We start from the raw sequence: 26004 nt of genomic DNA, 5'->3' as shown, positions 1-26004 counted from the left end.
TCTTGACTTTAGCAAAGCTTTTGACACGGTCTCCTACAGTATTCTTGTCAGCAAGTTAAAGAAGTATGGGCTGGATGAATGCACTATAAGGTGGGTAGAAAGTTGGCTAGATTGTTGGGCTCAACAGGTAGTGATCAATGGCTCCATGTCTAGATGGCAGCCGGTATCAAGTGGAGTGCCCCAAGGGTCGGTCCTGGGGCCGGTTTTGTTCAATATCTTCATAAATGATCTGGAGGATGGTGTGGATTGCACTCTCAGCAAATTTGCGGATGATACTAAACTAGGAGGAGTGGTAGATACGCTGGAGGGTAGGGATAAGATACAGAGGGACCTAGACAAATTGGAGGATTGGGCCAAAAGAAATCTGATGAGGTTCAACAAGGATAAGTGCAGGGTCCTGCACTTAGGACGGAAGAATCCAATGCACCGCTACAGACTAGGGACCAAATGGCTAGGCAGCAGTTCTGCGGAAAAGGACCTAGGGGTGACAGTGGACGAGAAGCTGGATATGAGTCAACAGTGTGCCCTTGTTGCCAAGAAGGCCAATGGCATTTTGAGATGTATAAAGTAGGGGCATAGCCAGCAGATCGAGGGACGTGATCGTTCCCCTCTGTTGGACATTGGTGAGGCCTCATCTGGAGTACTGTGTCCAGTTTTGGGCCCCGCACTATAGGAAGGATGTGGATAAATTGGAGAGAGTCCAGCGAAGGGCAACAAAAATGATTAGGGGTCTGGAACACATGACTTATGAGGAGAGGCTGAGGGAACTGGGATTGTTTAGTCTGCAGAAGAGAAGAATGAGGGGGGATTTGATATCTGCTTTCAAGTACCTGAGAGGTGGTTCCAAAGAGGATGGATCTAGACTATTCTCAGTGGTAGAAGAGGACAGGACAAGGAGTAATGGTCTCAAGTTGCAGTGGGGGAGGTTTAGGTTGGATATTAGGAAAAACTTTTTCACTAGGAGGGTGGTGAAACACTGGAATGCGTTACCTAGGGAGGTGGTAGAATCTCCTTCCTTAGAAGTTTTTAAGGTCAGGCTTGACAAAGCTCTGGCTGGGATGATTTAATTGGGGATTGGTCCTGCTTTGAGCAGGGGGTTGGACTAGATGACCTCCTGAGGTCCCTTCCAACCCTGATATTCTATGATTCTATTGTTCCTTTCTTCACCTCCTCCCTTGCCACTTTAAAACAACCCCCACTCAAAATGTCGGTCATCAACATTTCTAAAAAAAATCATAACCACAGTCACCTTGTCCCTCCTGCTAAGTACCATGCAGGGTTTCCCCAACCCCATTTTATTTTTGTTTGGAATTTTATTACATTGTTGGGATTATTTTGTGCTATCATTAAATTATTGAACAGTGTCCCCAGCACCTTGGCAGGTGGGTATTGTCCAAAATCAATGATTATTATTAGTCGTGTAACAGCAGAAATAATCCTTTTTGTAAAGCAAACAAAATGTAAGAGAAGAAAAATTGAAGACACTGACTACCAATCCTCAGGATTAGCACACACCTGGAAACAAATGACATTGTAAGATAAACTGTGTAATACCATGAAATCTAACATTTGAGACTAATAGGTTCAATTATTAACTGCACCATGAGAGTGAGGCATTAATGAAATAAAAACAAATGTGGATGTAACAAGAAGATAGAAAGAAATAATCAGATTAATGTGGGAAACCCCCCCGAAGTATTCCTTTTTACAATTTTTTTCTCACACCACTTTCCTTCCTCAAATAGTATTTTCTAGTACCAGGATTCCTGTCCAGATTTCACTCATGTTCTGTCTAGCGTTCCATATTATACCTTTATTTACCTTCTAGTTTATAATTAAGTATAATTCATTATGTCTAGCAAAAAAACAACAAACAAACAAACAAAAACAGGCGAGCTCCTTTACAGCTCTGCCTCCCTGATGGCTCTGTCAATTCTGAAAAAAGGCTTGTAATTAATCACTTTGTTCATTATATTTGTGACTAAACTATTATAGCAGTGGAATCCTCAGGAATGTTCACCATACATTCAGTGATTACAGATGGACTTTCAATAACATCTAGTTTACCTCCTGACTCCTTTACCGTTCTGTTGCATATTCTTAACAGGTGTTGCTTCCCCAGAATGCAGAATCTTTATTTCATCTTCAACTTGCCCTTTACGTATCAAACACACTCACTGCAAATACACAGGTGATAACACACTACCCCATTTTGCATGCACAGAGCTTGCATGCTGTCTTAGTGTCCTTCAGCCCAATGTCCATTTGTGTGCATGCAACTTTGCATCTGTTGATACAGCAGGTTTTTTCTATCACCATACTATCGAAATACTTTCAGTTACCTCCTCTCCTTCCTTCCAAAACTATCTGGATATTTTTCATGCTGTGGACATGTCAAGCAATGACACCACAATGGCCTGCCACAGACAACATAGATTCCAACTGAAGTTACAATGAATGAAGCAGGCAGTAAGCAACTGGATGGTGCTGGTATCTGGGAATCTCAGCACAGGTGAGGCAGAGTCAGAACTGGAAGGATGGTCTTGTGGGTCAGGCACTGGACTGGAGATTTGTGTTTAGTTAGTGGCTCTGTCACAGACTTCCAGTGTGACATAGGCAAGTCACATATCTCGGTGCTTCAGCTCCAACTCTGTAAAATGGGGATAATTACACCTCTCCCTCACAGGGGTATTGCGAGAATAAGTTCAGATAGTATGGCAATGGGAGCCATAAACATACCCAGCTTGACAGTTAATTTGAGAAGCCTTAGTCAGGGCAGAGTGAGGTGAAGCATATGATAGCCTCATATGCGAATAACACGGCTGAGCTGTCTGGCAGAGGCAACTATCAGACTTGATCTATGCAGCCTGAACTTTTCAATTAGGCCATAGATGAGCAAACCCCATAAGTGAGTTAGAACTGTGGTGATTTAATATAAAGTTAATAAACCGAGCCTGTGCTGTAGCACGACTCAAGACATCAAAATATTGGTAGGGGGCTGAGCCAGGGAGGCCTCTGTGCTCCAGTGGGAAAACAAAGTGACAGTTGGTATCACTGTGGCACGAAGCTTCTGGCCTTCCAGAGGAACATTCCACAAGCCTTGCTTTGGTTGACTGGGTAGTAAGCAGGCGAATCATGTTTGGATGGAATGAACTGAACCAGAGGCAGGACTCACTTGGAATCACCATCCCCTCTCAACTCACGCTTGGCTGATGGCCAATCTATTATAATGCCACCAGCAATAACTGCGTTCACCCCAGTAGGCTTCTATCACTGACTCCACCTGTATGAGGTTAATGAGTGCCCATTCTGGTCGCATGCTGAGCAACCCCAATATGTACAAGCTGCAGGCTTGAAGGTACTGGAAAGATAACCACTAGTCACCTGGACAGCAAACCGTCTATAAGCAGACTGCCACTAAATGCTGTGCATGATAAATGTTTATACCAGACAAATATTATGCAGGCTCACAGCTTTGCAAGGTGGAGAGCACCCCCTGCAAGCTGCTGAGTGCCTCCTGACAGATGCTGAGTTCCCAGGCTGAGGAGACACTGAAATGGGGAGCAAGGGAGCAGAACTGAATTAGCTGGAGGAGGGAAGCAGAGAATAGATGATGGGGACAAGGGAAGTCACCAGTTTTTCTCCCTCTGGGACCTGGTCTCACACTTTGTGATCCTGTTTTCCCAGTTCAACGCAGCTGAGATAGAAGTTTGATATGGAGTTGGGGGCAGTGATGAGAGCCCTGGCCCAAGCAGCAGCAGTCACCGGGGGCTAGGGGTGCGGAGGGAGGAGAGGAGGCAGAAGGTGGGGCATCCTAATTTACCAGCTGACTTTCTAAATTAAACTGAATACCATTAATATTAATCATTATCTACATACGTCCAGTGACTGCAGTGAGAGTCCTACACATAAAAACCAAAGCCCATCACAGCGCCGCATGAAACCACAGAGGAGAATGAATTAAAAGCAACATAAGCTAAAGTTTGATATTACTAAGCCAAGGCTTTCATGGACTCCTGTGGGAGTTTTGCCTGAGCAAGGCTGGCTGGCTTTGGCTTATGGAGATTAAAGAAGAGAAAGGAACTTATGGGCTGGTGACAGAAGTTGAAAGGACTCAATAAACCACTTTGCCCACTTCCATGATGCTGTCACTCTTTGCCTTTGTGTACAGGATTGCTACTTTGTGTTGCTAGGCAACAATACTTCAACCCTCTTGGCCTGCCCTTGGAGACATCCAGGCAAGAAAAACCAATCAGACAGCTGTAGCTGCTGAATCAGGCAGCCTGCAAATCCTACTTTGGCATTTGCAAGCATAAAGAGGGGGTTTCCTTCTGTTCGTATTTGAAAATTCAAGTGTATGTTGATGTTTTCTGATTCTCTACCTAGAGCTGGGAGTGTCCCGGCCAGCATGCATTGTTGATGAGGACAATTACCATACAGAGAATGCACCTGTCCAGAAGTGTAGATGTACCAGCGGGAGAGGTATGTGCCCATTTTGAATTGGTGAGTACATTCGTGTGTGTGTTAAGCACTTTCTAGTCCTTGGCCTTTCTTGGGAAAGAAGGAATTTATCCTGGGGGGCGGGGAGGGAAAATCCTGTGAAAAGGATTTCATTCCCAGCTGATGATGGAGGACACACAACAGGGGTTGAGAGCATAAGGGTTGGAAGCCTTCTTTGTTTCATACCAGATTCATAGAGATGTCATGATTTGTAAGATGCTGAATTCAACTGCATTTCAACTGGCAGAGTAAGAAAAGGGAGGGGTTTTTGGTAAGTCTCTCTCTACTATCGTCCTTATGCCAATACATAAATATTTAGTATGCACCTGTCCAATACATCGTTTGTCCATTGTACAATGGCTTTTACAATATTAATTCCAACATAATGCAGCTATTGCTAGATTTGATGTCACAAAAAAGTCTTTTGTTCAAAGAAAATCAGTTATCTGAGCTAGCTTGGATGCATCCTTGGAAGATATGCTTTAGTCAAACACAAGTTGTTGGGACCAATATGGGGTAACAGGGTCAAATTTGATAGCCTCTGATATACAGGATGTCAGACTACTAGATGATCTGATGGTCCCTTATGGTCTTGAAATCAATTAGCCAGGAAAGCTGGGTGAATAATGGATTTTTTGATTCAGTGGCAATTTCAAAAAGTTTAAAAAATTCATTTTGGGTCTCACCAAAATAAAAAAAAATAATAAAAAAATTGGACAAATTGAGAAGTAAAAAGAAAAAAAATTGTTTGGGTCAAATGAAACATTTCATTTGGACCAAACCAAAATATGCTATTTCAATTTTGACCATTTTAAAATGTTTTAGAATTTTAAAAACAACATTAAAGAACTTTTTGAAACAAAACCATTTCCAATTGAAACGTTCAATTTCAAAAATGAAATTTTAAAGCTGGACACCTGCACAGCGGTGGCCATTGCAATATCATCAGCATCCAGTTATTCGTTACGGCAGCATGAGTACTTTTATTTAAAATACAAGGAAATACATTAGCCTCTCAGAGACCACTGTGTGAGAGCTGTGGGCAGTTGTTAACTTTGAATGGAAACTACTACCAGTGCACTGGGCAACAATGATTGCAAGTAGATGGAGCTTAAAATTATGATGTTTTCATAACTTGCAAAAGAAAATTGGGCAACTCAGGCAAATTCATCTGAATGAAAGGACATTTGTATAGTGATTCACACAGCCATAGGAAAAAAAGTAGTCAAATTTGTGTTCACGCATTTAGGTGATCACTCGATGATAGTTCTCCTCCAGTTGTGCTTAAATTGTGTTCCTTGTATCTGAAATCTTTTTATTGTTTTTGCGCTCCATATACACTAGGTACTGAGTTTCCAAGGTATTTGGTGTTGATATTTATGTTTAGGCTTGCAAAGCACTTGTCTTTCCAGTCAACTTCCCTCTGAGTGTAAATGGCACGAAAGGTTTTCCATTGACGCAACCTGACATGAGCAAGCCACTGTCAACAGCTTTATTGTTTAGGTAGTGTTAGCAGCCAGTAATGAGTAATTTACAATGTGTTAGTTCAGACTCCATTGTGGCAGCATTTACTGTACTCAGTAGTCATATAATACAGTGCCTTTCAATGAAGGGTTGCTAGTTGCACTACTGATCAGTGCATCACACACACACGCAACTTACTGCAACATTTAAACTATGACTCAGAGATGTCAAGCTTGGTCAATTTAGTTAAATGTTATTTGGAATTTAGTATTCCTTGTCAGGGAAGCTGAGTCAGAGCCTAGAAAATTTGCAGCACAAATGTTTCTTTCCAGGGCTTTTAAAATGGATGATTAATAGGTATCTACCAAGGCGATTTTATAAGAGAGAATGGAACTTTAGGGAAGAAGATGGAGGCAAAGACAATAACTAACATGTACTTACATTACTGGAGGCTGCCATGGCAATGTGTGTTCTGCCTCAGCAGTGTCCACCACACTCCTGGGACCTTAAAGAGAATAGAAAATAGTCACTGGTGGGCTGCTTTTCCATATGCCCAAGTAAATCTACTTACATCACTAGGGTGCTTTAGTACCCACATGGTTCCCCTCAAACCCACCTCCCAAGAGTGGTACATCCCCTGAGGACTCTGCCTTATGTGTGGGAGAGAGATGGGGAGGAGTTACCTGAATCCTCAATCCAAAACTGGACCTGGACCTGGCTGACTTCCATCTCTGGCTCAAACACAAGAGAGAAAGAAGTTATAAGTTCAGCTGCAAAACAACAGAAAAAATATTCATTTATTTATGAACTACTTTGTTTTACTATAAATAGTATTGAGTAATGGATTAGAAATCATGAAATGAAGAAATTCAGCCCTAGTTCATGGGTGCTCAATAGTCTCTGCTCCTGCTGGACAGTGATTCTCCTTGTCCTCTTTCAGCAGGGATCACACTATTCTTCACCTTCCCGCCACTTCCCCCAAGTCCCTCCCGCGTGTACACAGCCATTTCCCTCTATGCAGGGTCCAGCCCTTGGGCCCTCCCATGACACACCTGGCTGTCTCAAAGCAGTAAAGTGCTGCTTCGCTGCTTCCCAGGGCCACTTCCTATGATGTCTGTCTCTTGTTAGGCCCTTCTCCTCAGCCTTTTGCCATCAATCCTCTGCTGAAAACCCTCCTGGGTTTTGTTCCCAGTTCCCTGTCAGGGGCACCACCTCCAGCCTCCGTTCAGATACCTGGTCACTGGAGAGCACCACTGCTGTCCCCAGATCTCTCCCAGCCACTGCCCTGCCTGTCAGCTTTCTCCCTTGTCTGAACAGCACAATCTGCCTTTTAACCTGGCTCCTTCTTCCCAGCCGGCCTGGCTCCAGTCCCACGGTTCGGGCGGCACGTCAAACCTAGATGGGAACTGGTCCTGAGCTCTTCCTAAAGTCCTAACTTGTCCTGTGCGTGTGGCTCATGACTCATGCACCACTGCAGATAGCACCAGACCATTCATACCTGTTTCAAGTGGCAACAATGAAATTTCTCTAAGGTAGATAAGGGTTAAAGCTCACAAAAGAAAGATACTTAGTGTGTTGAGCTGACAGTGCCAGCTGACCACAGCACAAGGCTCAGGGAACCAATACATATACATCAGGCAAGAATGTCACTGAATGCTGGAGTAGGGTGGGAAATGATTTTCCCATCCTGCAGAATTTTTTGAGGTTTTGAAATTTTTTTCCATCCTGAATCAGGACAAAAAGTCAAAATCTTGAATATGTTGGTCGACTGAAAAATCTGAAAAAAATTTCAAATCAGGTCACTTGAAACATTTCATTTCAACTGTGCCTTTTCTTTTCAATTGAAAAAGATAGAACTTTTCAACAATTTAATTTTTTTGTTCAAAAATATTTCAAAAAAGGACATTTGTGAAGCCAACCATTTTCGGTGAAAAGTTTCAGTTTTGACAAATTGCCATGTCCCCATAAATATTCTATCACAGGAAAGGGGGGTGAGGGAATGCTGTGAGGTATACACACATCCTAGGTTTCTATGGAGATTTAGAATGTATGGCATTTACATTCTGGGGATTGTTTCAAAAGTTGGGAGTTTAAACCTCAGGAGGAGAGATTCTCAACCTCAAAAAATATACCAAGATGTCAGTCTGAAAACAGGTTGAGCAGAGGATTGACTGCTGTATCGCGGATGTGCATGTCTTGGGCAATGTCAGACCTGTGCAGATACTAAGGCTTTGTCTACACTGGCAAGTGAACGACGAAACTTTTGTCATTCAGAGGTGTTAAAAAAACCCCACACACCGAAAGACAAAAGTTTTGTCGAAGAAAAGCGCCGGTGTGAACGGTACTTTGTTGGCAGGAGTGCTTTCCTGCCGACAAAGCTACCGCCGCTCTTTGCGGGTGGAAGTTTTTTGTCGGTAGGAGAGAGCTCTCCTGCCAACAAACAGCGGCTACGCGGCACACCTTTTAGTGGCACAGCTGTAGCGGCACAGCTCTGTCACTAAAAGCGGCATAGCGTAGACAAAGCCTAAGGGTTGTGATTAGGAAAATTCCTTTCTTCTTTTATTTTCTAATGTTGTTACATTCCAAGGGTAAAATTTAATGTCCGTCCCTGGAGACCCCATCCTGGGGGATTTCAGAGTGTGGAGTGGTAAAATAGGCAAGTTCATGCTGATCTTAAGGGCATGGATTTCAATGGCAGAGATGATGCCTTGTGGAACTATTCTCCCCCTAACTGCAGTCTTGTCCCCTTTCTAGACATAGAGGAACTTCTGCAGCAGGTTTTGGGGAAGGGCAGAGCACTGACACAGAAGCAGCAATACCCCCCCCAAGGCAGATATCCGCTGGGATTTTGTGTCCTCCACAGACAGCAGGGGCAACAGAGCCTTCAAGTTGTACCCCATTTCTTTAGATTGAGAATTAATTGGTATGTGTGGGTGTGGTGGGAGGGTGGGAAGTCTTATTTAAAAGTTAATAATTCTGTGTTAAAGCTGCTACTTTCCCCAGGAAACTAGAAGAATTAAAATGCATTTCCAACTCAGAGGAGCTGACATGCACCATCTGCGGTACATATTCTGAAATGGTGCATCATTTAGAGATTACATGAATTCCTATTGGAGATTATTTACAAACCTCAGGGAGTATTAACTCCTCTGCCGGAGGGAAATGGAGAGAAGGAACAGTGTATGGAGCTCTTCAGGAAGGAGGAAAAGTTTCACTGGTAACAGCAAAGTATTAGGTAGACCAGCCAGGTGATACCAGGACTTTAGGCTGAGATCCAAAGCCCACTGAAGCCAATGGAGTCTTTCCAGTGACTTCACTGGGCTTTGGATCAGGTCCTAAGATCTTGTCTACAATGGGGTTTTTCTCAGACAAGGGTTAGATAACATGGTTGTAAAATGTCTGGTCCTTGTCTAAATGGCAACTGTTGGGAATTATGGGTCATAAATTACTAGTGTAGACAAGGTCTAATAGGAGAAGTTATTATCATTGGACTGAACAAAGGCATTGTAAAATAATAGATATCTGTGCATTACAAAAGCATTAGTCTACTACGCCAGCCCAATACCTCTAAGATTGGCCAAGTTAAATTAAAAAGCAAAGCAAAAGAAAATATATGGACATTCAATTTTATAGAGACAGCCATGTGTCATGCTGCCTTAAAGTTTTCTGAAACTAAGATAATTGTACCTGAGGCTCATACAATTGCTCCTTCAGCAGTAAATAAATCTTTGGACTCCATTTTTCAATTGCAATTTGCTCATTCATGGTAGAAAGAACCATGGGAAAGAGAGGAGGCTTTGGGTGTGCCAAGACATATGTGATGCATTTCAGCTCAATTCATGACAGTCATTTATTTACCTTCTGATCATTCTTTTTCAGAAAATAAGGCCCACACAATGGCATATGACCATGATGCAGAAGACATCCTGAAGCCTCTGGTCTTCCGTCTCCATGAGAGCGTTCCTGAAGCAGTCCGTGAGGTCTTACTGGAACGTGGTTGGAGTGAATTTGATGAACAAGAGCAAGATGAAGCAGACTGGAATCTGTACTGGCAGAACTCCCCTTTCCGTATGACTGACCACCGTAGCATTAAACCATGGCAGAGGCTCAATCACTATCCAGAAACAGTCAGGATCACAAGGAAAGACTATCTGGCAAGGCATCTGAAACGCATGAAGGGAATTTATGGACCATCTCTTTACGAGTTTAGTCCAATGGCATTCATCATGCCTAACGACTATGTCAAGTTTATAGCAGAATACACTAAGGAGAGACAGTCACAGGGCAGAAAGCCAAGCTACTGGATTTGCAAGCCTGTGGGTCTATCTCGTGGAAGGGGCATTCTCATTTTCCAGGACATTAAAAACTTTGTATATGATTGCATGGTCATTGTGCAGAAGTACATTAGTAACCCTTTGCTTATTTCTGGGTACAAATGGGATCTCCGCCTCTATGTCTGTGTCACCAGTTTTTGCCCCCTTACCATTTACACTTATGAAGAAGGGCTAGTGAGGTTTGCCACTGAAAAGTTTGACCTTAGTTCTCTGGACAACGTCTATGCCCATCTGACAAACACCAGCATCAATAAATTTGGCGCCTCGTACAAAAAAAATAAAGAAGGGATCGGCCGTGGCTGCAAATGGACATTCAGCAAATTCCGTTCTTACCTACGCAGCCATGAGGTGGACGACCTGCTTCTGTGGCGGAGAATACACAACATTGTAATGCTGACCCTGCTCGCTATAACCCCTTCTGTTCCACTGACGTCCAATTGCTTTGAGCTCTTTGGGTTCGACATTCTGATCGATGACACATTCAAACCATGGCTTTTAGAAGTAAACTACAGCCCAGCCTTGCGCCTAGACTGTTCCATCGACAGAACAGTGAAAAAAAGACTTCTCCATGACATCATTGAATTGCTAAATTATAAGCAAACTGACACCTTGAGAGAAAACAAAGGGGCTGGCACTAAAGCTTCCTATGCTGGTAGAACACACATCCCCTTGACAGCACAGGGTGAAAATGCAACAGATGGTGCTCCTGATTTCCTTGCTTCTAGGCAAGAAAGTGAATGCACTGCCACTTCTGCAGTGCAGTCTCTCTTGGCGGTTACAGGAGGTGCGTTTAAGAAGGAGGCCATAGTGATGGAGAGAATGGCCAGAACACATCCAAGGAAAACACTAACCTCACAGCTCCGGGAAAGGATGAACAGGCCGAAAACATCTTCGCAATCAAAGGCGGTGTCTAAAAGCAACCAGCTCTCAGGAGCTAGACACCCTGCACATGCATCTGTCCAAGTCACCCATCGGTTGCCTACCACTGAGTTATGTAACTACAAATTAACTATTCCTCCATATTTTCTCTCCACTAAAGACAAAAGGCCCTTCCCTCGAGTAGGTGATTTTGTCCTTATATTTCCTTTCAACGATGCTGCACTTGAAGCCTCCAAAAATGGAATAGATGTAAAAAGCATCATACAAGAAATACACAAGTTAATGAACAAACAGTTGCCCCCAGGACAGCAGAGAGTAAAGAAGAGAAAAGATTATTTAACTTTTAGATAACTCAGTAGATGTTAGGATATAAGCTGCCACACAATGAAAGAGGAAGACAATAACCAGATATGAATGGTGCTGGGCTATTGACCCATCTTAGCTGGTGGTTTAGTTTGAAGATGGTGGGTATGTGCGGAAGTCATCTCAGAAATAGGGATCTTGCAAAACCACACACAATTTGAAAATGTCTCTTGTAATTTAACAATGACCCTGGGAAATTATTTTTTTAAATTAAATACTGAATTGCATAATTAATTTATACAGTATTCTTCTGCCTCTGAAATAGTCTCAAAATGAAAATATAAAATTGCATATTCTTTCAAAAGCTTTAACAATGTCAATCTTTGCTTTTGTTTATGAGTCATTTATTAATTCCTACCCTTCATTGTCAATGGCTTTTCTTTTCCTGCCTGGGAGGCTTTATAACTATAAAATGTTGGTTAGTTTACCCCTTGCAGCATGCAACTTGGATATCCATGTCCCATAGTTTACAGTGTTATTAATAGTCATAAAACTATCAAGTCTCTTTAAGAATTCAGTACATGATCTCATACACTGAGCTTCTGGGCAGTCACTGCTGCAACCTGATTACATGCTGCGTGAAGAAATACCATCCAAATAGAATTACATTCATTTGATTGAAAACTGGGTTTCTGCAGAAATTCTTATGAAATGTAATTTCAAAAATATCCTACATGCTGTTCCAGACTGGTTTTCAAACCCACTGCTCAAACACTAAACAAAGAATCCTGAACAGTCTTGGTGAGGTAGAAAATATTATAATTACCAGAGCAACAGAGGAATTTAATATTGGAGCTGCGTTGAGACCTCGAACTGCCATTTTTGAATCACCAGATAAAACCTCTCCCACCGACACAGTACATTATCTGCCTGTTGGGGCCTTACTAATGTTAAACAGTTACTCAGCTTTGTTATGCCATAATTATGGGGCCTTACATCAGATTGCTGGTTTAACACTTTTTGCACAATAAAGTGAGTAGGGAGAAACCCCACCACCAACACTGAATTGAAATATTTGTCTGACTCCCTGTCCAAACCATCTGAGCTCCTCGTGCATCTCTACTGCCACCAATTGTCCGTCTGGCAAAAACTGCATCTGCTATGGTCTACAGAAGTACATTCTCATTTTGTTCCAAACATGAGGCAAAATTCTAATTGCCATGGGCTTAGTCTGATGCCAGAAAATCTGTGGGTAACAAAGAATTGAGGTGTTGCAACTGTATTCTATCTCCCTGCAAAGTCACCCCTTACAGCTTCTATAATAAGAAACACAGAGGGATGTTTTGGGGCCGGCATGGTCTGTGTGTTTAGGGAGGGTAAGACGCTGATCCTGCAGAAGGGAGTATGCAGCCACTCATATATAGGTTATCTGTGTTCTTAGAAAGAATCATCTGTGGCTGGGAAAGGCCATTGTCAGTCAGAATAAAGGGCAGAGGGGTTTTGCAGCATGAAGGATTAGAGAAGAGAGGAGTGTGAGGAAGAGGTAGGGAGCTGTCTTTTTGTATTAAGAATAACCAGATCAGGGCTCATTTTTACTATGTTTTTATTTCCATTGAAGGGGTTCTGGTTACGGCATGAGCTAAATAGCTCTTGTGATTTATGCCATCACCTTCTCCCTCTCTCTGAGAGCAAACTAGTCTTGTGCTATTTGTTTTGATGGCTCCTTTGCTTTTATACTATTCAGCATCTCCTGAGGTTTGCTTTCTAGCATGCCAGGTCCGACAAGGCAACAAAATTACCATTAAATACTCATTACTAATCTCATCTCAAATGGTTATACTATGGGCAAGTGCAGCTGCAAAGGGTTCTACTAGCTAGGCTCTGGTTTGCCACTACCCCAGGCAGTAAGGTGCCAGGCTCCTGGGGGAGCTAGCAAAATGATCTGGGCCGTGGTATCACTAACATGCACAGGGCAGGCCGCTCTAAATCTCATTTTCGTCAGAACCAGATGGTGCAGTGTTCACGTTCCTAGTGCCTGGCCAGGACAGGGACTTAGAGCGAGTTGCCCGAGACTCAATCTAGACGAGACATAGGTGATACTAGTGGGTTGGAACCTAGGGGATACAACAGAAGTAGTTCCTGCCCCTGTGCCTGAAAGAGATTTTGCTCATCTTTTCTCCAAGATGTTTGCAATTTGGGGGTGCTACTGGTGAAGTTGTTGGCCCAGAGAACCTTTTTTACCTGCATATGGTAAGTAGTGCTTAAATTATGTGGAAAAATAGGGGGTGGCTTTAATGTAAACATTAGTGAGAAGTAAGGGGGCGGGGTCATAAGACAGAAGGGAGGTAACCACTAAAAGTAGTATATGGGGGCCTGCCCCTCCCTCCCCAGCCCCGCCATAATTCAAGCACAGCTGGTAAGACATTTGTGACATTTTACTTTGGATCAAGAGCCTGCCAAGGAAATCCATACTTTTGTAACTTTTAGTTGGGATTACTGCACTGTATTTTGCATCTACATGAACCTATACATGAAGGTCATGTGGAAGGTAATGGACAAGGCAACTATATCACTGTTAGATGGGTATTACTCACAGGAAATATTTTACACCAGTTCTTTGATGACTTTACTGTTCGCACTTTTACTTCTGGGTTCAATTCAAGCTCCCGACTTTGATGTGTAAAGCCCTACAGTACATAGTTTACATTAGAGCCTGGTTACTTGAGAAGTTGCCTCTCCTCCTATACCACAGTGCAAATGTATTTATTTCACTTACAGAATGCACTATCACCCTAGGCACATTTAAACAAGAACAATCTTATAACAGTACAATGCCTCCAGCATCTAATAGTAGCCAACACAAACAATCCCAAAAAACACCCTCAGAGAAAGCCTCGGCAAGCAGCTCTTACAATGTTCCCTGAAAGGCAACTGATTCAGGCTGTCAGACCTCTCCACTGGGAATGCTCTGCAACGCTTCTTATATGGGCCTGCCCAGCCCTGATTGGCTGCTCCTCACAGCCCTTCTCTGATTGGCTGCCTCCTGCACAGCCTCCCTGGGGCTCTATTAACCCCTTAGAGCCCAGTGTGGGGCAGGCACCCCATCACAGGATTATAATTAATGGTGTAAACAAGCAGATTTATAGATACTTAATCATGATTTAAGAGTAAAAGTGGCAAACAAAAACCACCAAACATTTCCTGAATACCTGTAAATGAGCACAAACAAGCTGCTTCATTGACAAATAAACTTTTTTAAAAACAGGATGCTTAGGAATTAACTTGATGTTTCTCATTGGCAGATGCAAACACGATGTCTATTTTTTCCTAACCTGATTGAATGCAGTTTTCAATGACAGCTTTGCTGCGATGGTTATTTGGGACAAACCATGTAGACTTGTTTCAGCCTTTGCAGCAAGAAGTATTACCCTGTAACAAAGGACATGGAATAGAATGGTCTCTTTCAAAGATCTTTTTGGACTTCTTTAATAAGCTGCCTTTCACAATCTATGTAGAAATAGATTAAAGATTACAATAGTGAAAAGCACACCATTCTAAATAGTTTATTTTACACATAGGGAGTAAAAGGAATAAAAATACAACTATGTTATCACACCCGAATTACATTAAAATGTATTCATCATCAAATGCTTCGAAAAGAGTAATTACATTTATACACACTGTAGTTTGTGATCAATATTAATGGGAAATAACTAGTTTCATACACTTTCTGTCTAGTCAGAATACGTCTCCCAGACTGCACAGTAATTTGTTTCTATTCTGAGTTGCAAGAAACAAAACAGAAAAATGAACAATTGCATAATCTTGCAATTATTTTATACTTGCATGTGAGGAAAGAATAAAGGTAGATTGCTAGGAGAGTCTGCAGGAGTTTACACATGTATTTTGGGTGCTGGAGTCAAAAGAAATTACATAATGCTAGAGAGAGAGAGAGAGAATCAACAAGAAATATTTGTAAAATTAAAGACATCGGTCCGATCTTCATGGAGTGTAAATCAATATGTCTCTATTGAAGACTGAAGAGCTGGACCTGGTCTTTAGATTTTTACTTAATAAACTGCATTCACGTTAATGATTTTGTTTAAGGCAGCATGTCTGAGTGGATCTACCATGCTGAATAATAAAAACAATATTTTTTACATTTATATGGTGTCGTTCCAAAGGATCTCAAAGTGCCTTACAGCTGTGGGGCATACATACAACACCACTGAAGTGCAGCCACTTCTGGGATAGACAGAGGAGCCAACTAGCACCCGAGTAAAGGGAAGGGAAATTTTGGGCAAAGTCACCAGGCAAACACTTGGTGGAAAGGAAAGTACCATGGGTTGGTTAATGTATATTCAGGGCAGACATGAGTGCAGTTTTAGAAGCCTTCTTCAAGAAGCACCCACCCAGAAAGCTGTAGTTTAACTAAAATTCAGTGAATGCAAGTAAAATTCAATCCCACATATCTACTTGGAATGTGAACTTATGGTCCACGGGAACCTAGGCATATCATATCATATGCTTAGTCTCCTAGTCCATCCCCTTCTTCCTTACACCTGGTGTGAAGAAATGAAATGTTCTCCACACAGCAATTTCTGTTTTTTTCTGGAGATGCATGGCATTCATTTATGATTTTAGAGAACACAACTCTTTATGAGCCTGATCCTTAATTGACTTTGAGAGGAGTTGTAGGTGCTCAGCACCACTCACAGTCAGGCCCTAATTCTTTCAAGGAACAGAAAGGCAGGCAAAGGGACAAGGAAGAAAACAAATCAGACTTGTGCACTTCCAGGGGATACATATCTACACTGTAAAATAATAACCAATCTCAACCAGAAACTGGCTTGAATGACCTACATACAACATTGCATCTAGAGCAGATGAATCACTTCTTATTGAGGATGATGTTGCCCTCTTCGTCTTTGATTCGAACCCGGCCAGAGGAATACTTTGTTTCCTGTTGGCCACTGGAGTACACAGTCTTTACAGTGCCATCGGGGTACTCCCTTCTCTTGAACTGTGACGTGTGAGTTTCCTTCTGCCCATTACTGAACATCACCATTTTATCGCCATTCCTGAAAAAAAAGACAATTGATAAAGTATTCAACCATGTACAAAAGCCCAGATTCCCCATGGGTGTATAGTATATCCTGACCAGGAGCGGTGGGAGCTCCCTAAAATTGGGCGGTGGGGCCACTGGCACCTGAACCGTGCCCTGCCCCTCCGTGCCACCCCTCCCCCCCGAGGCCCTGCCCCCATGCCACCCCTTTTCCCTGAGCCTTCACCCTCGCACGGCTCCTTCCCCAAGGCCCTGCTCCTGCACCGCCTCTTCCCACCAAGACACCCCCACCCGTGCTTGCTCCTCTCCACCCCTCCCCCTGTTGCTTGCTCTTACGGTTGGTAAAAAGTGATAGGGCCATGACCCCTTGGTCCCCCATGTTCTGGTGCCCCTGATCCTGACAGACTCCAGCAATGGATAATACACCGTGGGGAGATATACAGTATAATAGATAGCTTCAGAAACCAATGCTGAGGGCCAGGGCTGCCTCCAAAGTGGCCAGCACTCGACAGGGAAGGGGCGTGGATATACTCAATCAACTCACTCCAAGAGCTGCTTCTAACAGTGGGGCTTTGATGGAGTCCCAGCCATAACTTAAAACTGCTCCCTGCAGGGGAAAGCTATGAGGGAGGTGAAGCTACAATTATGCTGCCTGAAATGAATCCTCCCTATGGTGGATGGGCCCAGGCTGGTGCAAGGACACACAAATGACATCTCCTTGTGTCCACATGGGTGAAAGTAGCCCTAATGTTATATACACTGCTGCAGGAGATGGACAGGGTGCACAGAAATGCATCACTGAGACTAAACGTTCTTATGAATATATCTGATTTGCAGCAGTGGGAGTGGAATATAACACATCAGATGGAAGCTTTCCCCTCCAAGTTTCAGCACAGCTCTGATCTTCAACCACCCAAATGTAACAGCGTTTACAGAAGGACTGCAGTTTTCAGCAGTTCTCACAATGTGGCCTTCATCACAGAGATGCATCAGTACATAAAATTAACTCAAACAGTAATGAACAACATAATCTGCACTTACAGTGCACTCTCCATCCAAGGATCTTAAAGCACTTTACAAACAGTGGTTCTCACAATACCTCTGTGAAGTATGCGGTGATAAGTATTATTATTACTCATTTTTCGCTGAGGCACAGGGAGGTGTTACTTGCAGTGACTTGCCCCAGGAGAGAGAGTCGGCAACAGAGGTAAGTATAGAGGCCAGGAGTCCAGATCTTCAGTCCCCTGCTCTATGCACTAACCCAATGCACCTGGCCCTCTGGTGCCTTGCCCCTTGCGTAATAAGTTATTACAGCTGAACAAAGTGAGTGTAAAGTGCTACTAAATCAAATCACACCTACTGTATCCAGCTGCAAATGACTACACAAGATGCAAGGCAGTGAAGAATCATCCCCAATGCCTCGCTCTGGTAAAAACTTTCCTCCATTCGTACTCCAAATCCTTTCTCTTTTCAATTCTTCTGAAACCTCTGAACAAACTGTTATGTACTGAAAACAAAACAACCCTCTCGTTTGTAAAAATGAACCTTGTAAGACACAAACTAAAGCTTTAACCTTCTGCCCTCCCACCAGGAGAACCGGTATAGATCTGCTCAGTGCCCCAGCCATGTCACCTCACAGGATACTTACTTTTCTACTTTTACTACTGTGCCATCTGGAAAAACAGTTTCCTCAAGCCCACCATCATAGAAGCGTTTCACTGTCTGATCTGGGAACACAATTTCTTTGGTGCCACCCGGGTGGTGTTTTTCTGTAGAAAACAATATTTTTAAAGTTTATTTAGAAACTCCGTCATGTTGGTTTATATGAAACTACAGCATGTTCTTTCACAAGACATGGGGGTGAGGAATGGACTTGATAGATGGTAACCTACTAAAAATTGTAAAGAATAAATAATGATAAGCATCTAAATGGTGCTTTTACATCTGTAGATCTCAAAGCAAATATCAATTATCCACATTTTATAGATGAGGAATCCAAGGGACAGAGAGGTGAAGTGAAAAATCCCAGTCTCCCAGAGTTAGAGTCAGGCAATTTTTTATGAGAAGATACTCCTGCAAAAGTAGTTCAAAGTTATGAGCTACCACATACCTATCTGATTGTTAGGGAACTGCAGTAACTCCAAGCCATTTGGATAAGTGGTATGGGTTGTCTGTGCATCTGCATAATAATAAATCTGCAAGGACAGTGAAGAGTTTGTATTTTGTTCCTAACATTTTAATAAAGGGATACAGTTATAACAATGTTTTAAAAAAATCTCTCATAGAAAAATGATTTTGAATTAACTTAAGGTATTTGGATTACAAGTAATTATATTTATATTTCAACTCTCCTCTTTCCCTCACATATAGGATGTGTCCAGATTTTGCTGCTTTCTCCTCTACAACATACAAATAATCAATGCAGTTGCTAAAATTATCTTCCTTGCCCACTGGATCCTTCCTCTTGCTCCCCTTTGCACGCTTAATAAAGTGTAACATTCTCATCCTACCTTCAAGAACCTGCTCATTTCCACCCCAGCTCACATTACATTATTATTTCCTATTTGAAGGAAATAGTACTACACCTAGAGGAAAGGACCCAATTGCATTGGCACCCTGCAAATGTATAATAAAGAGACACTCCCTGTCCCAAGGAGCCATGTCTCACACTTTGCTTTGTATCATGGTTTCCATTTCCACCTGCTCCACCAAAGATGCCAGCATCAGTGCTCCATTTGTTCCATCTTCTACTGCTATCTTGGCTTCTTTTCACTTTTCCACTTGTCTGTGGGGTAGACTCTCTAGCCCAGTTCACCAAGCCACCCTGCTTCTCTTTCAAACCTCAACTAAAGACACTCTTCTTCTACCACGTCCACAAGACGTAGGACCTTGTAGTACTAGTCAATCTGCATAAAATATTGACGTGCTTTTTTTAAACAAAAAGAAAAGACAAGTGTTTACACACCACACTCTGATCCGGCATGATCTTCTTTACATCTCCATTGAAAAAAGTAACCACTGTCATCCTTTTATCAGCACTGATCTCTTTCTTGGTACCATTGCGGAAAATAATGATTCGACGGCCATCAGTAAGCACCTCTTCTACCTTTAAACACACAAAATACACCTCACAAGAGAAACAAAAATGGGCCAAACACCCCTCTCAGCTCCACCAGTGCAGCCTCAGTGCAGTCAGTAATGTTGCAGTGGTGTAACTGAAATGAGAGTTTGCTGCTAAATATTTCATTAACACAGGGACTTCAGGCTATGCCACAGCCCTTCAAAGCTTATTTCTATAGCATGGGTAAGTAATGCCTACATCACTTGTGTGCCAACAGAGGCCTAAAGATTATTTATCTCTCCCCCTCTCCGCCAAATGCGGGTTTTGGCAGGCTGGCCAGATTGCTATTTCTTCTCATTCAGTCTGAGTTTCAGAGCGCTGGCAAGCACAGTATTTCAATGAAGGACAACAATTCTGCAGCTACACAGTTGGAGTGAGCTAAGACTCCTGATTAAGACAATCTAGTTAGTCTGCACATATGTCCACACAAGTCAGAGCAAACTGAGTTCCCCACCCAAGAAACCTAGGATCTGGGTGGAGGGGACCAAAATGATCTGATCTGATAAGCTGGCATATGGTGGTGACATATGCAGATGGCAATTTTACTTCCAGACAACGTGACCCCATTAGAAGCACTTCAGCTCTATGGAAGCTAAATTTGCTGCATGCAGAGAGCCCCTGGGAAATCACCCAAGACCACTTGACAAGCAGACAGTGAACACATCACCAGTGTACTCTTTTGCAGCTGATGTGTTTGTCAGAGGAGACCTGCGGTCTAGCAGAACCTCTAATTAACCCAAGCAGACTTTGCTGGAGTCACTAGGGCAGCTACTTCTGGTCATCAGGTTGCATTGATTTACATAACACAATCCATTTAGTGAAATCCCAGTGGAGGAGGCAGTCAGAAGAGCTGTGCCTTAACTCTACCGTATGGCGCCAGTGTCATAAGCCATTCCTCATGGGAAAGGAAAGTCATGAACAGGAGAGAGGAGGAATACAAAAAATTTTGCAGGGAGGAAGAGAGGAAAGTAGGGCTTCCCAAAACAGGCATCGTAATGGATACTTGGGACAATATTTTTATTTAAATGTAATTGTATTCAAAGATGCCTGGGTAATAACTCAAAATTGTTATGAAGAACACTTTAACACGAAGTATTGTTATTCAGAGGTCCAAGTGCATTAGGGTGGCTGTTAATGTCTTGCTCCACCTTTAATGCCATCACATCCCTCTATCCCATTTCTCTAGCCCTCCCCATCCCCCACAAAAAACAAGCCCAGAACTCTTGACTTTATGAGCTGAAAGAAGTGGTGAAAATGCTTAATCTTTTCATGATTCTTTTCCTTTCCAGATGCAGAACTACAGGTCCTGCATTTGCTACTTCTGTGAGAAGGAACTGTGACAGGTATAGGCTGCCAGAGCCCATCTTAATAATAACTGTGAAGAGTTGGTGGTCTCTGGCCAGTCCCCACCAGCCAGGCAGTATCTACATCACGGAAACTCCCATTAAAACACAACTGGCATTAATTGACACCCTCATTGGTAGCTTTTGCAGAGAGGCCTAGGACTGAATGGACATGAGGAATGAACTAATGTCTCATGCCTTAAGCCCTGGTGTGTGCCAGAAAACTGACCCATACCTGACAATGGATCCCCCCTAAATTAGTGTTGAAAACAGTTTAATAGGACAAGACTGTTTGTAGCAATGTTACACAGGAGTTGGCGGGAGCCTGGGTGCAAGTCTCAACCACACTTCCTGTAATGGCATTGGAAAGAGGGCTGCCCAATCCATGCAAGCAGTTAAACACCACACCTAGGTAGCACTTTTTCATCAGTAGATGGTAGCTGTCATTATCTGCAGTTTACAAATGGGGTATCTGAGGCAGACAGGATAAGTGACTTGCCAAAGGTCACATGGTGAATCAGTGGCGGAGCTGGGAACAAAATCCAGGTGTCTGGATTCCGAGCCCGTTAGTTAATCAAATTTCCCATAACATATGGTGTGATCTTTACATTTTTGCTTTCCTGTGGAAAAGGGAAACTTCTCTTACAAAACGTTCTCTAGAGCCTGTGTAACGGTAATTCATAGCCATAGCAGGGATCCTACTGGTCACCTCTTTTCTATCCTGACATCGGTGTAAGGTCCCTTACCTTGCCATCTGCATACTCTATTTTTTCTCGCACCTCCTCATCACTCTTTTTGCTTTCTTCATATAGTGAAGATCTTCTGGATAATGTTGATTTTGGACGAAAATTCTACGGAAACATTACAGTCCCTGTTATATTGTTACATGAACATAGAGTTTTGCTAATATTTTTGCTAATCTTAATCAACTCTGCCAAAAATATGGTAATCAGGAGAGCATTACTATGGGAGACAAGCACGGCACAGAAGGGTGAGACACAGGGCCCTGTTCTCATTTACATGGAGGCCCCTTCAGGCTGCTCTGGCTGCATAAAATGGCCTTAAGTTATATTTACACCCACGGTGTAAAGGGCCCACAGTGTCCAGACCCATGCTGAACCAATATTAGCTACAATCAGGGAGTGTGCGTGCTTTGTTTTGGAGGCAGAAATCCAATGGAACAAAAAGTCTTTCTCCTGGCAGGGTAGTAACCCATTCAGGTGAGCAACACAAGAGGGAAACAGTCAACTGAAGACAGTTTAGGGTGTGAGAGTGAGCTAGCACCCAAAATCACAGAGCCTCTCAGTTCCAGCTAGCAAGGGGGTCACAAGAATATCCTGATCTGGTGTGTTCTGGTTCACCAAAGAATGTCACATGAGGTCTTAAATGAAAGCGAGGGTCACATTGGCCATTGATACCTCTGTGAAATGGATGTGAAGATACTACGTAAGGAGTTACATATCTATGCTAAAAATATGTTCTTAGATTCTGTATTACAGCAGAGGTGGAGAAACAGGTGTCCTGTCAGAAAAAAAGATATTTATTCATCTGTTTCTCTGTTGCAGGTAAATTAAGCATCATAAGCTAACACAATGGAAGCACATTTACATATGAAATCAACAGGGAGACATGAAATCAACAGGAAAGAGCATACAGAAAAAGCAAGTGATGGGTTATCCCATCTCAGAGTATAGACAATCAACTTTGGAGATATAGGTAGAAGGCAAAAGGTAGCAACCTGCACCTAGGAAGTAAACAGGTAGTGTGTTTACATTCATGAAAATGGGACCTTAATAAGCCTTGACTGAAGACGCTGAAAAAGGCTTTGGGTGAGATAAACTAGACAGGAGGTTAACCCAATAGTTAAGTTTAGTCTCTAGAAAGCATGTCATGATTTTGTTTTATATATCACCCTTTTGTTCCATTATCCTTACTCACTATCTCTTGAACCTTTGTTAATAAACTTCTTGTTCTCACTATACATAAAACTCAGTGATGAGGTATTAAACAAGGTGCTGATTCTGAGTTGAATCATACAAATTAGTGTGTACACTGTTCCCCTGGGGACTGCAGCCCTGATATTTTCGAGAGTGTTCAGTGGAGAAGGGGCTGGATGCTACAGGGCAAATGCTTCAAAGGAGTTCAGGGACTGGGGTGCACCTACTGTTAAGCTGCAAGGCAAAGGAAGGGCTGGCACAGCCCAGAGGAGAGGGCTTGGGTGGCTAACAGGCTGGAGGTATCAGGTTGCTAATACCCAGTTAAGCACAAGGAAGTCTCCCTCTCACTGGAGGCGGGGTGGGGGGTAACAAGGTGACCCACAATCCTGGAGACCCCGAGAACTGTCACAGCATTCCAGAAGCTGTGCACCCTCTCTGCAGCTCCTTAGCAATGCCTCTGCCCTCCCTGCCAAGATAAGGACCTCCCTCACCTTTTGTATTATTCATGCTTCTTCGATGGCATTTTCACCAGTGGTTCCCCTTCTCTCTGAATTTAACTGTCTTCCAAATCCAGATTTCCTAACTGTGGCCCAGAACACTTTGGGGTTTTCTCTGCTGCCTGCCAATGTATGCCAAGATATCTTCAAAGGGCCAGAGTGCTGCTTTTGCAGCAAAGCCTTCTGGGGCACATTAGCAATGTCAGGCAATGACAGAAAACACGTACTCTGAAGACAGCTGTGGCAACAAAACCGTAGGTAAAAAAATATTTAGTTTTGCTTAAGCTTTGCACTGCAGCTATGAGCAGTCCCAAGTCTTGCAGAGAGAACAATCCGGCTTCCTACCCCAACAAGGTCATATGCATTTTCATCAGGCAACAGAAGGCAAGGCCTGAACTAACATTAACCCTGGAAAGAAATGTGATGGTAGGAAAGGAGGCTGCAATGGAGGGTTCTGTTGCCCCAGGTGTATTTTATTTTGCTTGGATTGATGAAACAACATTTCAGCGCATGGTTGCATGGCTGGAGCTACGGGTGTCGAAGATCAGTACGTGAGCCAGTATCTAGAATTAGCTCAAACCTTTGCTTCAGCATCCAGTAAAGCACAAAAACCTTCTGCTGCTGGTTTGCTGCCACTTGGGATTATGCTGTTTCTCCTGGAGAGTGTCACAGAGGCTGTTTGATCCCAAGGTTTAAGTGATTTTTCAGTCCTTTTAAGGCACAGATTTTCTTTCTCCTGTGTCAAGATGAAAATATTAAATTGCAACGTAAACCTCCTTAAGACAAATCGTTATAAAGGGTTATTTTCACAGAGAAACATACCATGGGATTTGTAAGATGTCGCTATATTGTTTTAAGTACAATCAGCACCAACAGACGGGAGGAAAAATGAAGCAGGCTGAATACTTGGCCCCATGAAGACAATGGTAATTTTGCCAATGATTTAAATGGGACTAGGATTTAGCTCAGTGTCTGTGAAAGCTGAAGTATAAATCTTGCTGGATGATTAAATATATCTATATGGATAAATATACCTGTGTTTCCTCATTGTTACTGCAGGATGCAGAGCTACAAACTTCATCGCTCTGGTTGCGAAAGAGGACTGTGTCCTCTGAACTACCTGAGGTGGATGAAAATCTGCCTACAGGGTGTGGAAAGAAAAACAGATTCAAAAGGTCAGTGCAGGCCTAGGAAAGTGCCCAGTCATACAACTGCCCCGGTGTTGTTTCAGAGTCCATTTAAAAAATACTGACTTTCAGATTCATGCAACGCGTTGTTTATTGCCGCAATAATATCATTCTTGTTGACAGCAACACTTGGTGCTGCCTCCTCCTGGAGCAAAAGAAAGAAGCTGTACACTCACCTGCAGACCACTGCTGACAGGTGGAAAGTTCCCACAAATCATAGCCATAAAAACGTAGGGCTTGCGGGAAATCTTACCTTTTATGTAAGAAGATGAGTTGGTTTCCTTAGACACAGTCAAGTGTGAGACGGGAAGTATAGGTGACTTCCTGCCATAGGTTCTTTGTTCATTATGAGATGATTGACGCATAACCTAAAACAAAATTTTAGACAAATATACAGTCCTACCATCTCTGTAACTTGGCAATTCTCAGTGTATGAATGGTCATGTGTGAACTTCTCCTGGGCTGTCAAGAAATGAAGCTTGTACCATAAATAACCAATATGGTATCTACAATTTGTTTCTATTCAACTGTCTACCTCTCCCCAAACATAAGCATATTGCTTGTTATCTTAGATTGTAAACTCTTTGGGGCAGCACGTGTCATAATGGATCCATGATCCCAACCAGCGCCTCTGAGCAATATCATAATATAAACAGTAAATAATCATAACAATCAGAATAGTTGCACTATTAACTAGTTACCTTCTCTGGCTCAAATGGTGTTAATCTTCCTTGATGGGATGTTCTCCTGCCAGTGGGTGTTGTACTTCTGCTATGAAAGTGATTAGATGGTGTCTTTTCTCTGGGTTCCCTGGTTACTGATTTCAAAGACTCGGTCCTTTGCACTCGGTCCTTCATTGCCTGAAATGCATTCAATACTTTTGCATTAAATATACACCGTCATGTTAAAAAAATCACACTGAAGTCATTCTGTAAAAGTAGCAAAAATAATTTGCTTATTTCAAAAATGTTAGATTTTTTTTTAAATTTACTTTTCACTATTTTTGCTGTTTGTTTACTTTTCACGTTTCTCTCTCTGCTTGGAAAATGGAAGTGGACAAGCCACTTTCACTTTTGTTTCTAAGCAGTTTCATTTTCTGGTTCTTGTGAAGCTGGAAAAACCCTGTGAAAGGTTGCAATCACAGCAGCAGGATGTTCACATATTAAGCACTTATAGATTCATAGGGTGAAATCTGGCCCTACTGAAGTGAATGGCAAAACTCCCATTGACATCACTGGGGCCAAGATTTAACTCACAGTTTTTAAGGCCAGACGGAGCCATAACAATTGCCTTGGGTAAAATTTTTCAAAAGCCCTTATGTGACTTTGGAGCCGAAGCCTCATTTTCAAAAATGCCATAGGCATCCAGGAGCTA

At 42.6% G+C, this 26004-nt stretch overlaps 2 protein-coding genes across 2 annotated transcripts in view; one reads left to right on the top strand and one right to left on the bottom strand.

Annotated features, from left to right (window-relative positions):
- The window catches only part of LOC311519031 (putative tubulin polyglutamylase TTLL2), a 47214-nt gene extending 35454 nt beyond the window's left edge, over positions 1-11760 (top strand). The window contains exons 9-10 of the mRNA XM_084625187.1: positions 4387-4482; positions 9844-11760. Coding sequence (XP_084481313.1) covers positions 4387-4482; positions 9844-11528 — 1781 coding nt within the window. The 3' untranslated portion in view covers positions 11529-11760. The remainder of the gene's footprint in view (positions 1-4386; positions 4483-9843) is intronic.
- A 3341-nt stretch (positions 11761-15101) lies between these two features.
- Positions 15102-26004, bottom strand: part of LOC311518174 (centrosomal P4.1-associated protein-like) — a 62503-nt gene continuing 51600 nt past the window's right edge. The window contains exons 12-20 of the mRNA XM_084623722.1: positions 25332-25490; positions 24884-24998; positions 24478-24584; positions 24024-24179; positions 21756-21860; positions 19511-19651; positions 18656-18740; positions 18194-18314; positions 15102-16561 (exon numbers count right to left, since the gene is read on the bottom strand). Coding sequence (XP_084479848.1) covers positions 16372-16561; positions 18194-18314; positions 18656-18740; positions 19511-19651; positions 21756-21860; positions 24024-24179; positions 24478-24584; positions 24884-24998; positions 25332-25490 — 1179 coding nt within the window. The 3' untranslated portion in view covers positions 15102-16371. The remainder of the gene's footprint in view (positions 16562-18193; positions 18315-18655; positions 18741-19510; positions 19652-21755; positions 21861-24023; positions 24180-24477; positions 24585-24883; positions 24999-25331; positions 25491-26004) is intronic.

Source organism: Lepidochelys olivacea (genome assembly GCF_965140295.1).
Source record: "Lepidochelys olivacea isolate rLepOli2 genome assembly, chromosome: 3".
Classification (NCBI taxonomy): Eukaryota; Metazoa; Chordata; order Testudines; family Cheloniidae; genus Lepidochelys; species Lepidochelys olivacea.
The sequence above is the reverse complement of the archived record's forward strand: the minus strand, read 5'-3'. Positions and strand labels throughout refer to the sequence as shown.